The following is a 15,895-nucleotide window of genomic DNA, read 5'->3' on the forward strand; positions in this document are numbered from 1 at the left end:
CACCACATCCATCTTCCACCCTTTGCATTGCATCAGGAGCTTGTCTCCCTTTAGCTAGCTCAGCACAGCCTTTCCCCAGGGTGTTTTAAAGGCTTGATAGGAATAACTCCCATGTTAAACTGCCACCAACCCAGCCCCTTTCCTATGGAGATCCTGGGCAGGCACCAGGCAGAGCGTTGCCAGCAGTCAGGAAAGCCACAGGGAGAGGAAACCTGGCAAGACACAGACACTATTCCTTTTAAAACTGGTTTTATTCTACACCATTTTTTTAAACAACATTCATAAAACATTAATTACAAAAATGTGCTAATAGGGGGAGGTTGGGGTCTTCTTTCTTCCTTTTTTTGCAGTTCAACAACCAGGAATTCACATTTTGAAAGGATACTCATACTGTTTAAGACACACATTCAAATACTTGACTTGCAGATACAAAATGTGAAGGGAATACAAATGGCTTACAAGGAGCAGATGGCACAACAAAAGGAATCATTTTGGACTTCAAGGCCTGACTTCTGCATGGGATTGTGGCTCCTTTCAGGCCACTGCTTTCAGCCCAGGACACTTTGCAGGATCCGGTTGGGGCAGGAGCTTTTCCATCCGGAGCTAACACCGACCACAACAGCGTTGGATAGCGGCAGGGTTGGAGAAAGGCACCACATCAGGCTTCACTAAGCGGGGGGTGATGGCAGCAGGACTGGAGGTCCTGCCTTAAAAACAAGCTGTCTCATGAGTTACCCACAACTCCAGCCTTGCCCTGGTGCTTTTATGTGGAGTTGGCTCCAAACCCACCCATCCGAAAGCAAATATTTGGCTTTATCCTGCTGGATTCCAGGGCAGGGGAGGGAGAACGGGGTAATTTCCTAATTGCCCTCAGCCTCTCCAGAAATGTCCTGTCTCCAGCTTTAATAAGTTTAAATGGCTGAAACAGGATATGCTGGGAGGGTTGAGACCTCCAGAAGCCGTGTTCTTTCCCAAGATGGTTTGATTGAAGCCAAAAACCCAACGGCATTGAGGCAATCTGGCCGTCACCAACCAGCAACGATGCTACACAAAAACCTGCTCCAGTAAACAACTCGTCTTACAGGCTGTGATTAAAAGTGAACAAACACAAAAGAGAATAAGCTTCATTCCTTAGTAAAATAGACACTAAGTCTTGCCTCTAATGCTACAGTTAAGAGCTACGCTTGCCTTGCTGGTTGGAGGTGGACGGAGGGTGAGTGCTGGGGAGTATGTTACACAGAGGAGAAACTTCAGAGGCACAAAACCTCCTTCCAAAGCCATGTTTCACAGGAAACAGGATGGTCTGTGCTCCTTTCCCCTCCTGCTTTGCCTCCACCAGGAGCAGGGACCCAAGCCCTGCTCCTGCAATCAGTGCTGGTGTTTTACCACCCTGGTGGCAGGGCTGGGGTGGGAAGAGGGGACAATGGGACACTGGCAGCGTCTGTCCTTGGTGGGAGCACTGAGGGCATTGCAACGTTTGCAAAGATACAACAACCCTAACCCTAAATCACCCCCAAAGGGGCTGTGCAGGATGGACCTGCCAAAGCCCAGTGATAACCTCACTGTCACCAGGACTAAACTCTATGGATCCAAGGTGCCAAGCTGATAAAGCACCCAGAGCGATGGTCACCCCCCGGCCATGGGGACAGTCACCCTTGCAGCCACCCCTGGGGCTCAGCCATAAAACCCACTCAGAGCTGCACAGGGATGGCAGCTCCATCCATCCCTGTGTCTGCTTTCCTCCCAGAGGCTCTCCAAAAGAAGGGAAACAGCTCCATTTTGGTCTGTTGCTTGCTGGATGAGCCTCTCTATAACGGTACCAGCTTCATCCCTGCCATGTGTTATGCAGAGGACATTGGAGGAGTATTTAAGGAGCACCCATCAATCACATCACTGTCCCCAAAGGTTAAACAAAAGGGCCCAAAAGAGCTGCCCAAGGGTGGGTTTTGTGGCAGGAAGGCAGCGGCTGGGTGGCAGGATGGGGCTGCCCCACTTGCCTTGGCCAAGGAGCTGGGGCTTTCAAAGTCATTCCAGTTTTCTGCTTCCAGCTGGATAAGGCAAAGCAAACTCTGCCAGTGTGAAAATAACTGAAGCCAAGTTAACCAAGGTAACCCCCAAACGAAACTGTTGGGTACAGAGGCACGTGCAAGCTGGTAATGGTTGCAGTGAAGGATGGAGAGGTGGCAAGGGGCAGCTGGATCTGCCCCCCTCTGCATCCAGAGGATTTGGTCCAAGTTACCTTTATGCAGGTTGTTACTCAGAGGTCTGTATGGCCACATACAGATGCAGATGTCAGCCAGGGTTAAAATCCACCCTAAGCCTCCCAAGATGCTGAACCAGAGTGATCTAAGCAAGCATAGATGAGATCCTCAGCACCAAATCAGACTGCCCAGTGCAAATCGCTCCTAGCACCAATGTACCAACGCCAGAAGAGACGTTCCATCACTGTGGCACTGTCAGGCATGGAAGGTCAGGAATGTCCTGGCCCAGCTGCAGGCCACCTCCTGCTCCTGGCTCCTCCAGACCAGGCAGCTCAGCCCGGAGGGATGCAAACCACCCACGATGGGGGGAAGCAGAGCCAAAACGTCTTGAAAGTAGGGGTCCCAAACCCCATGGTACCGCAGCAGACCTGCAAAAGCCCTCAAGCTTTGATGGCAATTAGGATGTGGCCTTCCCACAGCTCCCACAGCAGGACAATGTTAGGAAACCTCAAGCCCAGCCAATGAGTGGCCAGAATTTGTTAGGTTTCAGCTATGCGACTTCCAAACACATATTTCCCTGGCCATAGGACCTCAGGGCAGGGCACGCTGCAATGAAGCAGCTCCCACAGATGGTTCCAGCTTTGTTTCACAACTCCAGCAAAGCTCTAAGCCATGAATCATGGCACTTCCAGGGCAGCTCCTGCACATTTGCCCATCACCAGGAGACCCGAAAGCTGAAAACAAGCACCCCCTGAGCCCTTCCAGCTCGGCTGGTGCTCCCACTCCATCCCTCAGCCAGAGCAAGAGGAGTTAAACCCCAGGCCTGACTCTGCAGCACCAAAAAAAACAGAAGGAAAAGGGAGGAAAAGACAACAGCTCAGTTTTGAACACCCTCAAGCTAAAGATTTAGAAAGGCAGCCCCAGCCAAGCCCCGAGCAGGGCGCTGCTGGGACACGTCCTGCGCTCGCTGTACACTTACATAAGGCTACAACGCGAGCCTGCAGCTCCCCAAACACCCTGGGCATGGAGCAAAGTGGGTCCTTCCCCACTCCCTTCCACCCCTTTCCCACTCAGGGCACTCAACCTGCTCCCATGGTTCCCAAAACTGGCCGAGCCCGGAGAGACGGGCTCCACTTTCCCCTCCCATACCAGGGGAGTGGGGCAGGAATCACAGCCTGGCACTCACAGTGGAGGGACAAGTTTGGGGGGGTTTATTAGGAAGCTGAATAAGAAGTAGTTTTCATGGAATCATAGAATCACAGAATGGTTCAGGTAGGAAAGGACCTTAAGATCATCCCAGTTCCAATCCCCTTCCACTAGACCAGGTTGCTCCAAGCCCCTAAGTCCAACCTGGCCTTGAACACTGCCAGGGATGGAGCATTTATAACTTCTCTGGGCACCCTGTGCCAGTGTCTCAGCACCCTCACAGGGAAGAGCTTCTGCCTTCTATCACTGTGAATGCTGCCTCCTGTTCAGCCCTCGTCCGTCCAGAGGAGGACATGGATGAGCTGGGCAAAGATGAATAGATCCTGATAGGAAGAAACAGGAGGGGGTTTAGGACTGAGCTTTTTGCACCTATTTGCTGTCACAGCACAAGACTGCAACAGGCTAAGAGGATGTTTAGGAGACCAATGCAATTTCTCCCTGTTTATAGATGCTCAAATGGCCACAATCCCACCTCTCACAAGCCACGAGTCTGCAATATTCTTTTAAACTGCCTGATACTCAAGGGACAAACCACACACAGAGGCAGCGTTTAGCTCACAAACCAACCCCAAAATACTCCCCTTTATGTTGACAGACTACTCCAACCTTTGCCCTTCCTCTTCCCCTCTGTGTTTGCAGACGAGGGGAACCTTTCATTGCTGTTGCTCAAACATGCCTTCTCTGGTGCAGAATTTGCCCTCATCTTGTCCAAGGGCAGGTTCTTGACCAGACAAAGATGCTCAAAGTGGTTTTGGGAAGCTGATCCCAGATATTGGCCCAGGATAGGATGGATTGGAGGGATGGATTCCTTTGACCAGACTCATGTAGTCCATGAATGCAGCTCATCAGTTGAAATCTCCAAGAGGGTTGATAATAAAAGCAGTAGGCAAAGACCACAGTTCAGGAGGGATGAACATGGGTACCACCATCCCTCCTGGAGTCTCGCTGGCTCCTGGTTGACACAGAGCTGGTCTGATGCTGCTGCAGCCTTAAGCACACATTGCACTGAATGCAGGTTCCTCCCGGGGCAAAGACCTTTGCAGGCAGACAGAGCATTTAAGGCAAGTGGAAATCTGTAGAAATTTGGCATTTGAAGCATAAATCACCTTAGGACCAGCGAGGTTTTACCACAACAAAGTTTCACAAGGATGCAGTCATCGGTGGTTCTGCCTCTCGCTCAGGCCAGACACGGGTTTGAGGCAGCTCTGTTTGTCCTCTTGTTGGTCTGAAGAAGCTGTTTCTTGTATTGAAATCCCTCATAAACTTTCCTTCAAGGGGCATTAAGATGAAAAACATGATTTAAAGAACTCCATTGAACAAAGGCCCCAACTCACAAAAAGGCTTATGATTAAATGCATTTCTTTCATTCAGTTATCAGATGGCTTTGAAGATTCCCCACTGCCAATGCTCCCAGCTGAAAAGCACCACTTTAAAGCCTTGGCCTAGGATAAACCCAGCAAATCCCAATGCGGCCAGAGCACGGACACCATGATTCAGTTCCTGGCAAAGTCCTGCCTCCCAGTGAAGCTCCTGCTGCCTCCTAAACCAAGCGATGGGTCAGCAGAGCTGTAGCAGATGATGCAATATGGGCAATGAAGGGTAATAACAGTCACAGGAAAGCGTAGAGAAGAAAGAGGCAAATGGACATCTTGTTTTATAGTCATAAACACGTCACAACACACCAGTTAATTTTCCAGCTCATACGGGGACAGAAGGGCCACAACACCACAAGACCTTCTAATGCATTAGCCAACGTGGATTAAAACCAGGACCAGAGGGACATGCAGGATCCTGAGCCTATATACAAAGGTCCCACCGCTGCTCACAGGATGGCCTCCAATGAAAACAAGTTTCAACAGCAAAGCTTTGTCTTGGTGTTACAAACCCCTACACGAGGTATGGGGGCACTGAGGGACGATTCCCATGGTGCACATCCCTCTTTAGGCTTCTTGCTTTTTAATGGCAGATGAATAAAATGAAAATCCAACAAAGGATGGATTTGCAGCCAGGATAAACACGAGCCTTGTTTCTTGCTCTCTCCTGGGTTATTATTCCCAGGAAAAGGTATCCTGGTCCTGGCCAGCACCAATGACATGGGGACCCACCAAGGCAGGAGGACTACACAAAGCTGAGCTCTGCCTTTGCTCTGTGTGGTGGGTACCCATGGGCTGTGCTGCTTTCTTGAGCTCTCTCCCTCTCCCCATGGGGACAGCATTGACCCTGCACAAGCTCTGCACAGCAACACACAGGCTCTGAGTTAAACACTGCCAGGGCTTTTAAACCCTCTGGAAACACCAGGCTTCCCCTGCCAATACTAACATACGGTTATTGCTGCATAATACACCCTGTACCCCGATCTAACTGCATCCATGCACCCATGGGTGCCCTGTGCCTGGCAGGGAAGCTGCCTCCTGGCATGAAGTGAACCCATAACACATGGGGCTCCATCCCAAACCCTGTGTGTCTTGATATCTCCAAAGTGTCCAATCTCAGCAGCTTTCACCTTGTGGAGCCGGATACTGTGCTGGGAGCTGCCCCTCTCTTTCACACCTTACAAGCCCAATCATTAGTCACTGAGTAAGAAAACAGAGGTGGAAAGTGGCTAAGGGACCTGCTGGTCTTGTCCATGTATTTTTAAGGCATATTTTGCAGGAACATGTTGCTCCTGCGTGGCTCTGGTGGATGAGGGTGGAAAGACTGGAGCTGGCTGAGCTCCCCATGGTCCCAGCTGCAGCTCCCTGGTGTGTGGGAAAGCAGCGGAAAAGGAAACAAGAAGGTTAAAGCAGGACACGCCGACCATTTATTTGGTTTGTGCATTGGACTAAAGCAGCCTTTTTCCTTCTTCCGATCCGCTGGCTCCAAACCAGCCTCTGGTGCTGGACGGGAGGGGGCTGTCCTGCTAGGACATGACACCCAAGTGGCACCGGTAGCAAAGGATGGGCAGCTGCTTCCACAAGCTCCATCTGCAGCCTGCTTTGAAAAGGCATTTGTTAGCTGTAAACCTCTGTTATGACGTATAGAAAACCAGGGAGAGGAGCAGGAGATCGACCAAGTTTGGATCCTGGTGAGAAAGTTCTCCTTAGAAAAATGGTTAAAGGGAAAAAAAGAAACCAAAAACAGGCTTTGAAACCAAAATTGTCCCCCAAAAAAGAGCGTTTCTGCTAGTTAAAAGCTTTTAACTAGAAGAACTTTGTGTGGGTTTTTCTTTTACAAACATAGTGCATCTGCAATCACTGGGAATTATGGTCCGTCAAGGAAAGGACCTGTGCTTGGGCTATGGAGAGGCTGCTGGTGGTGACAGTGTCGGTGAGCGGGGTGTTATATGTGTGCTTCAGAGGCTGGACAGCCTGGCAGCAGCTCCCCGTTCACCACCGCCTCCGAGGACAACATCTTGTCTTTGCCAGAATCCAGGCGCTGCTTCTTCAGCATCCTCTGATGGATCAGTGGGACAACAGAGAGCACCAAGCCGGCGATGATGGGGGGGACTCCGGCAAAGTAAAAGGCTGCGTCGTAATTCCCAAAGTAATCATTGAGGTATCCTGGAAGAGAGGAACAACAGAGGTTATAGCCATGTCAGCCTAATGACCAACTCGTTTCCACCCATGAGTTCTCCAACCACCAGATCTGGGTTTATAAACCAATCCTTTCTCCATTGCATTCCTTGGAGTTTGTATGTCCCTGATTAAAGGATGTGCACAGCCAGCATTGTGTAGCAAGGAAGCTAAGGAAAGCCTCAGCTGCCCTTCCTATTTAACCAGAACAGGACACAATTGGCACACATCCCAAACAATCCCATACACAATCTGAGGTGCTGTAAAACAGCCAAACACTTCAGGTGACTCTTCCCAGTGCCTTGCTGGCCAGGAGCTCATAAGAAAATGGGCAGAGGTTGTTCCTCTGCAGATGACCTCCATCTGGAATGCAAACCTCCTTGGTTTGCTTATGGATATTTTATCTACATGGGAAAGTCAGCCAGTTACAGACAATAACTGATCCCTTAAAAACCAATGGGGTTCTGCACTTGTTGGTTTGACAAGTTCTGACACAACCAGGAATCCTTGGGAAATAACACATTGCTATTTGTCAGCACTAGAATATCCCTCCTGCTTGGGGATTATGTCCATGAAAAAAGCCCCTTCACTCAGCAAGCCTGATGCAAAGGTACCGCAGCAGCACCCTAACAGCAAGACATCTGCAACCCCCATGTTCCTGCATGGGGATGTTAAACTGAATTTGGCTGCCAGAAGCAGAAAGATCAGAGGCACTTAAACAGTTTTAGCTTTGCAATTGCTGATGCAGATACTCTGCTGTTCAAGGGGCACCTGCAAAGTGTTCACTGTCAGGGACATTGTGGTTATCACTGTGCTTAAACCCATACCCAAGTCTTTGGAAGACATAGGTTTGGGTGGTTCCATCTTTTACTTTGATTCAGCAATCCAAGGGCTGAAGTTATCTATTAGCCATCAGTCTCTAGATATCTAAAAACTACTTATAAAACACTAATATCTGACATTTTTTAACTCAGCTTCAAACAGATATCAGTTAATATGATCTTGGGTCACTCTCACTGTTCCCCCTCTGGTCACCTTTCATCACCCTGAAGAAAGGCCCCAAGATGCTACAGGACATATCAACAAAGCGATGTTACATCCATACTCCAACCCCCATGCAACACGATAACCCAGAAAATTCAAGTATAGTCAATATAGCTCATCTCACACCAAAACATCACCACAGCTGAAAGCTTCTACAAGGATCTGCTCCCTCCCAATAGCTAGGTCCAGGTCCGGCACCGCGGCACTACCAACCTGCTATCGGTGTACCCGCGGTCATGGGCACAGCCATCAGCCCCATGAGGTACCCTATGGCCTGGGATGCTTGCATGGGCCCCACCAGTTCGAAGGCAATGGGGGCCATGATGGTGGTGAAGAAGCCATCACAAAGGCCGAGGAAAAGGCAGATGACAATGACACCCTCAAACCCTTGGCACTGGGGAATCACCATGCAGAGGATGCCCGACACCACGAAGGATGCAACCTGGGGAGACAAAAGTGAGCATGTCACTGGAGTGCAGGATGAGTGGGGATGGGCAGCAGGAAGTATCATGAAGATGATCCTGAACAGGTCAAAGACATCACCACCTCCTCTGGACCCAGCAATGCCATCCAGCCTCTGCTCTCATCTCGGAGAGGCCTTTGTGAATAACCTTTTAAGAAGCTTTGGGAGGGATTATCTTCTGGATTAGCTGCTACATTTCAGCAGTTTGTTGTTCAGAAACCACAAGAAGGTTAGAGGCTGTCCAGCAATTTGGGATGAGCTGGGATAGCAGATTTTGATTGCTGAACAGACACCAAGACCTCAAGTCAAACTTCTCTGTGCACCTTTCTATAACACCCTTCCCTAACAGCAGACAAGGGTGTTAGCTAATAACCAGAAAAGGATTTGCAGTCTGTAGTTGACAGTGATGAAGCAGAGTGTCAATACTGATGTAGAGATGCTATCCCCTGACCCACAGTGGTTAGCCAGCAGCTACATGGAGGGTTGGACACAACATACCTGCAGGTAAATCTTCTTCAGCCCAGGAATGCAGTCACCAATTCGGCCTGCAATCAAGCGCCCCAGCCCTGACATGGCTCCAAGGCAAACAGGGATGATCCAGTCCTTTTTGGTTTCTTGAAATCTCTTCTCCACGTATTTTACCTAGGATGAAGGATGCAAGGATGTGAATCCTCAGTTAATCCCTCTCATATCCTAAAAAAGGGACGAGACTTCCCACAGAGAGCTTGTGGTTGTGTGACCCTCATGTCTACACCAAGCTGACCTGCACACACCAACCCAACAGCCTCCTCTTCTCCTGTTACCAGTGCTTGTTCTCAGGAGCCATGTGAAGAGACCACTCTGCACACCCTGGCACTCAGGACACACAGCATCATTACCAAGCTGCCTCCTTCCATCATTCTCCCTGTTTACAGGACATGCCTGCAGCAGTTTCTTAGCTTCAAGGCATTTTGGTGGCCCTTTCCCTAATGCCCATCTCCATCTTCCCACCTCTTCCTTGCCTGCATAGAGAGGGACCTCCCTTCAATTCCAGTCCTAGCCAAGGCTCTTACCAGGTTCGTATAGGGCACAAGATATCCCAGGACAGCAGTAGCGATGCCAAAGGCCCAAATCCGATAGGTCTTCCTCCGGAAAATCCTCAAGTTGAAATACTTGCGTGTCTGGGACCAGCATTGCTGCCGCATGCTCCGGCTGCCCAGCTTGTCCTGCCCATCCTGCCGAGAGTCACAAGAAGGTGGCAAGATGGGCCGATAGGTCATGGACAAGAATATCTGGATGAGCATTAAGGCACTGAGTACTTGGAAAGTATGTGCCAGCCCAATGGCTTCCCCAACAACCTTCAGGAAGAAGGGAAGTGGCACGGAGATGAGGCAGCTGCCGCCGGCCACGATGCCATTGGCCAAGCCAAGGCGGCGCTTGAAGTAGTGACCAAGGATGACCAGCGAGGGCTGGAAGGCGAAGGAGCTGCCACAGCCAAAGAGGATCCCATATGTGAAATAACGAACTTCCAGAGACCTGGTGGGGAAAAAACCACAACACATGGAGATGGTTACATTACACACAGGTAAGGAAGACTTCTCCCCCCATGGTCCTGAGTCAAGACCCAGGTCTCACATGCCACAGGTGCTACACAGACAGGCTGGCCTCAAGGAGCTTATTCCTTAGCCAAAGCAAGGATTATCCTCATTTCACAGCTGGCACGTTAAATCTTCCAGAACATGAAGGCTAACTGGGGAGTGCTTTCTGCAAAGAGAAAAGGGCAGCATCCAACCTGCCCTCCTTGGGAAGATGACCTAGCATGAATGGGTTTTAACCCACAACAAGCAAGGTTTTCTAAAGGTAGCCAGGGTGGGTTATTTTTAGTTGGAAATACATCTTTTCCCCACTGAAAGGGCTAATTGAAAACATTCTGCACCCAGTGTTTGAAAGCAGAAGGCACCAGCCTTGCTGGTTATTAGGCACTTAGGAAGGAAACATTGAGTTTCTGCCCAGACTCCAGGCTGGTTAATTAAGTTGTTGTTCTTTAAGCTGCTCTGGGACCTTCAATTAGACAGTTAATCAATCTCATTTGTACCTTACACTGGTAGCTGCTCTCAAGGAGGAAGCAAAGTGGCTGCTCTACACAACAGGTGGAGAGCCCTTGGAAAGAGCCATTTCCCAATTGCCAGCCCAGTTTTGTCAACAAAAGCAGCTGAGAAAGGAGCCTAAATTTAGGCAGTGCAAATAACCCATTTTGCTGCTCACCAGATGAAAGACTTCTCTTCATCCCCATGCAGTACACTCAGCTGCAAGGCTGGGAAGAGAGTGTGATGGGACCTTTAGGGCAGCTCACCGGCCACGCATGCTGCACAAATAGGGTCTTTACATCAACACTCAGAACAACTCATGTGCTACTGAGAACTGCTCATGCAGCAAGCAAGAAGACAGCAGCCCAGCTCTAACAGAGAGTATGAAGCTGAGAAAACGTTTACAACCTCATCATTTCTTCCATTACATGCATGTCTCTTTAGCTAGCCAAAGAGCAGAGCATGTTTGCTGTACCCAACGGTCCAAAGACAAATGACTGTCACAAAAGGCAATTTCCAGCTACTCCAGAATGAAGCCACATCAGAAACCCTCTCTGCAGGATCCAGGCAAGCAGCTGGGCCATGCAGGCTGTCACCGACCTCCCACACACCCACCCTGGCCATCTCGGCTGGGTCACACCAGCTTTGGCACGGCACTAAGCTGACGTGTTGGATAAATGGAGACAAATGCTGTGGTTGGCCATCTGCTCTGTGCTGATGCTAAGACACCCCTGAATGAGCATGGGCTCCTTTTAGCCATGCTCTTTAGTCAGGATTTCCCATCCTGCTTGCTGGGAATCAGCCATCTGCCCTGTGGTGGGATGGGCAGCATCATCTCCCTTGGCTAACAAGGTCTCCCATGGAAAGAGCTGATTATGAGTGCAGGAGACACCTCAGTGCAAGGCAGCAAAGAGGAAAAGCTTTGCCCCAACCCCATCCAGAAAACTTCAGCCTTTCCCAGAGCTCTGCTTTTCACCATATATTGTTCCTTTAATGGTTTTCATATGAAACTCCCAGTACTTTGAGAGCAAGAGGTACTGAGCATGAGCTTTGGAGGCTCAGTAGTGGGGTTCTGGATCAGCTCGATGCAGTGCTGGGAACCCCCTGAACCTCCATTTGGACAAAGCAAACCCATTTTAGAGAAACCAGGAGATAAAGGCTTGTTCAGGCTTGATCCAGCCCTGCCTGAGCCCACCAAACCCAGGCTGTGTCCCCCATTACAGCAGCAGCTCCTGAAGAGCAGCTCCCTCTGCACCAGTGCATGTAGCACAGCTGGCAGTGAGTGGGTCATCTCCAGCTGTGGATGGGGGAGCTGGCAAGGGGGACCAGGAAGAAAAGCTTCTCCATTGCTCTGGGTGAGCAGGATTTGCTACCTCCAAACTTCAGGACTGGCTTTCAGCATCCAAATGGAGCAGTGCCAAATCCCACAGCCTTGCTGCTCTTCCTCTGGCTCGGCTGTGCCGAAGGCAGCTTCCCTTGCTGCAGTCCATCTGCAAAGGGGCTCCTTTCTCCCTTAAAAGGCAGCCAAAGGAATGTGAACTGAGAGCAAAAAGGCAGGAAATGGGAATTTCAGCTCTGGAGCTCTCCTGGAAATAATACTCTTTTCTGTCTGTGCTGTTTGGGTTCTTTTTAAGCCAAACACAATGAACCACTGGCAGCAATGTGGTCCCAAGAGCTTGTTTGCTTTGCACGAACATTTTACAAGAGGGGGGAGAATATTACAAGCTTCATTGATTAGAAGGAAAGCAAGATTACATGGGAAGTGCCTGTGATCTGCACTGCCAGGAGCCCAGCATCCCTTCAGGACTGACTGCACTTTCTATTACTGATTACTATTATCTTTAGGAACACAAAGGGGTGGCACCTGCAGAGGAAGCTGCAGAGTGTGGTTCTTTCCACACTGCTGCCCATGCTGCTTCCCAAGGTGGTTTTAACATTCCAAGGCCACTGGCTGATATTTGCCCTGGTCCCCAGTCCCCCTCCATGTAGTGGGGGCTCCCACAGCTGGGGACTTGGGGACCCATCACACAGCACACACCCACAGCGAACCAGGGCTGGGGCAAACATGAAGGTTTCAATGACCAGGGTGAAAGGAAGCTGGTGACCTGCTATCCTATGCAGGCAGGGAGGAACACAGCAGAGGCAAATTGCTCTGTGAGAAACTAGTGTGTTCTTGCTTTAAAAAAGCCCACTTAAAGCATTTTAATTAAAACAATATTGATTTTAACTGAAATCCAACCCAAAGCAATGCTTTTTCTACAGAAAAATGATTCTTTAGAGGGTGTCTCCATAGTGCCCTTGAGACTCCATTTTAACAAGTGCTGCATAAAGGAGCCCAGAGGTGACGTCTTTTTGCTCCCACAAATGTCTTGGGTTGGAAAGACTCTCACACCAAATCAGTTATACCTAACATCCAAATACTTACTAAGCATTAATTTACTTTCAGTACCAAATGCAAAATCAGTTGCAAAAGAGAATGGTTTTGCCCACGAGTGTCTCTTTGGAGCTGCCTGCAAGAGGCACTGCCAACTTCTCACTGTGTTTTAAAGATCACATGAAGGACCTGAGAGCTGAAATCCCATAAGCTAAAGCCCCTCACTCAGGTAAATTTTGCTCTCTTGTTATACAAGGACAAAAGAACAACTCAGTTTGGTTTGGAGAGTAACAGGCTGAGTGCACTTGGGCTGTAGGGATGCCAGGGGCCCTCTCATCTGGATGGAAACCACCTGCTTTACCCCAAAAGGCAGCAGCAACATGTAGGCAGAGGGGTTGGAGGGAGCAGTGAGGAAGAGGAGGTTGCTGAGGAGCTGGATGGCCTCTTTGCAGCCTTACTTGGTGAAGGAGCTGGAGAGCAGCCCAATGAAGGCGATGGCAGCTCCCGTTGCTGCTGTGGTCCTGCAGCCGATCCGGTCGGTGAAGATGCTGACAATGGGAGAGCAGAAAAAAATCATGCCCATGGCCAAGGAGCCGACCCATGCTGGGGAGAAAGAGGAGAAAGGTGAAGGTCAGGGTGGAACATTACATGGGGAGAAAACAGGGATCAACTCAAGCTTTGAAGGTGGCCTTTAGGAGAAGCAGCCCCACCATGCTGTTACTAATGGTGCAGCTCACAGATAACACTGTTATCAACTGCACTGCCCACCACCATCACGGACAGGGCTCAATCTATGGCACCTCACTGGTCAGGTTTTCCTTCTATTCCCCTCCACTGGGTTCATACATGTCATAGGTGCTGAGCTTTCCACGCTTTTATTCTAATGGCCCCTGTGTGATGAGGAGCCCTACATCCTGTGATGTAGGAGCCCTAATGATGCTTCCACTTCTGCTGTTTCCATAAGGAGCACCCCAAACTCCTCAGAGCTCCCTGCTCCCTGGCTCTGGCTATAAAGGGTTTCCTACCTTGAGCCATAGCTCTGTGTCCCCAGGTACCCCACTCATCCAATCACCACTCCCCAGGAACAGGACTGCCTCACCTGCCCCTTGCCCCATGTTCAGTGGGGATTTCTCACTGCATCTGAGCTGATGGGAGACACATGGATTGTGCCAGGTTGGATCACAGCCCTGGCCCTGCCAGGTGATGCCCAAGTGAACCATGATCTCATGTCTCCTTCCAACCCACCTCTGCAGAAAACCACTGTCTGTCTGTCTATATTTTTTTCCAGAAGCTTTTATTATTCCCAGATTATTTCAGCTCCTCATCTTCTCCCTGCCCTCCACTGTGTCTCTTTAATGCTTTCTGTGACTATTTTGGGAGGAAAGGCAGGATTTCAAGAAAAGCAATGTGGTAAGGATAAACATCTCAGTTTACCAGCTCTGTAAAGCAGTCCCCTTGGTGGGGCATGAGGCAGGATGGACAGACAAGGGGGGCCCAGCCTTACCCAGCACCAAGTGGAGGGACATCCTGGAGCATCTCCCAGCTCCAGCTCTGGGCTGCCAAGCACGATCTGCCCCACACAGGCCCCAGGATGTGTACTCCTTGCTTTTTTTAATGCCCTTTTTTGGGTTGTTGTTTTTGCACCCAAACCGAACACTTTGCAAACCCTTTTAGCACAGCCCTGCACAATAACAACCCCTCCGAGAGCCGTGAGATCTTCAGAAGATAGCCAGGTCCCTTCAGAAAACAGCAATCCCTGGTTATATAAGAGCCTCTCCAACCTCTGCCTTTCAAAAAGGACCACACAAAGAAGCCCCTTCTAGCCTGGGAAGAACTGACCCTTCCAAATCAGTTATAAGTTTTCAAGGACCCAGTTTTGACTGAAGCCTTCCTTAACAAATGCAGAGCAGAGCAATGAAAAGAAAAGCAAGGTCTGAGCTGTAACCTCATGGAACTTGCCAGGCTCTTGTCTCAACACCAGGCAAAATACAGAAGGGAGAGGGAGACAGAGAGGACCCCCCTCTCCAGCTGATTTTCTTGGTTAGAAACACAAGGCACAGTGCAATGTAAGTCCTTCTAATAGGATTAGGTGGCACGGCTCCAAAGAGCCGTCCAAAACAACTCCGAGAGGGGGTGAGGGGTGGGAGCAAAGCCAAGATGGAAAAGGCTCGTTAAATTGGATAATATACTTCCAGAAATGTTCCTTCTACTCCAGCCAAGGCAGTAAAACGTTAGATGGCCCCATCATGTTTGAAGTTTGTTATTTTTGGAAATTACTGTAAGAAACGCGGAAATAAAAGCATAAAGCAAAGTATTATATTTAAAGGGCCAGATTCAGAGCTTAATAACGCAGAGATTTACATGCAAATAAGCAGTATCAATCTCTGGCCCTAAAAACACGCACTCACCTGCAGAGATCAAAGCAAACCCAGGACGAGAGGCTCAGCAACAGGCTGCTTAAAAGCTCCTACAGCTTTGGGTTTGTCAAAGGGAGATAGCACTCAATTAAAACCGGTAAACACAAAAATAGAGTCCCGTGGCAAATTGCTCTACCTTAGAGAAAGGGCTTACCACAAGCAATGAATAAAAATAGGCTTGGGGAAGAACATAAAGTTAAAATTAGTAAGAACAATAGCCTCACTTCCAGAGCGGGGTTTTGTCTTCCCAGCGAAGCCCCGGGAAGCCAGGAGGGCTGGGTGAGATCCAGCACTGGAAGGAAACATCAGCAAGACCTAGGGACAGGAGAAAGGCACCTCAGTCCCAGCTCTGGTCCCAGTATGATTTACACCAAGGCAGGCACTGGGGAAGGGGCTGTGTGACTCCCTCCCCATCCTTTTATCCTCACTGAGATGTTGGTGATCTCCTCCACCTGGGTCAGGGCAAGGCTGGAGGAAAGCCAAGGCAGAAAACCACAGGTTGGGGTAAAAACGAGGTTCAGGTGAAGTGTGGACCCAAACCTGCGCCTTGAGACAGGAGCCAGAGTCTCTGGA

At 49.7% G+C, this 15,895-nt stretch overlaps 1 protein-coding gene across 1 annotated transcript in view; it reads right to left on the minus strand.

Annotated features, from left to right (window-relative positions):
- Positions 1-232: 232 nt before the first annotated feature.
- Positions 233-15,895, minus strand: part of SLC16A2 (solute carrier family 16 member 2) — a 38,890-nt gene continuing 23,227 nt past the window's right edge. Inside the window, exons 2-6 of the mRNA XM_031045257.2 lie at positions 13,364-13,508; positions 9,518-9,980; positions 8,964-9,107; positions 8,216-8,444; positions 233-6,946 (exon numbers count right to left, since the gene is read on the minus strand). Of these exons, the coding sequence (XP_030901117.2) occupies positions 6,726-6,946; positions 8,216-8,444; positions 8,964-9,107; positions 9,518-9,980; positions 13,364-13,508 (1,202 nt within the window). The 3' untranslated portion in view covers positions 233-6,725. The remainder of the gene's footprint in view (positions 6,947-8,215; positions 8,445-8,963; positions 9,108-9,517; positions 9,981-13,363; positions 13,509-15,895) is intronic.

This window comes from Melopsittacus undulatus, chromosome 6, assembly GCF_012275295.1.
Source record: "Melopsittacus undulatus isolate bMelUnd1 chromosome 6, bMelUnd1.mat.Z, whole genome shotgun sequence".
Taxonomy (NCBI): domain Eukaryota; kingdom Metazoa; phylum Chordata; class Aves; order Psittaciformes; family Psittaculidae; genus Melopsittacus; species Melopsittacus undulatus.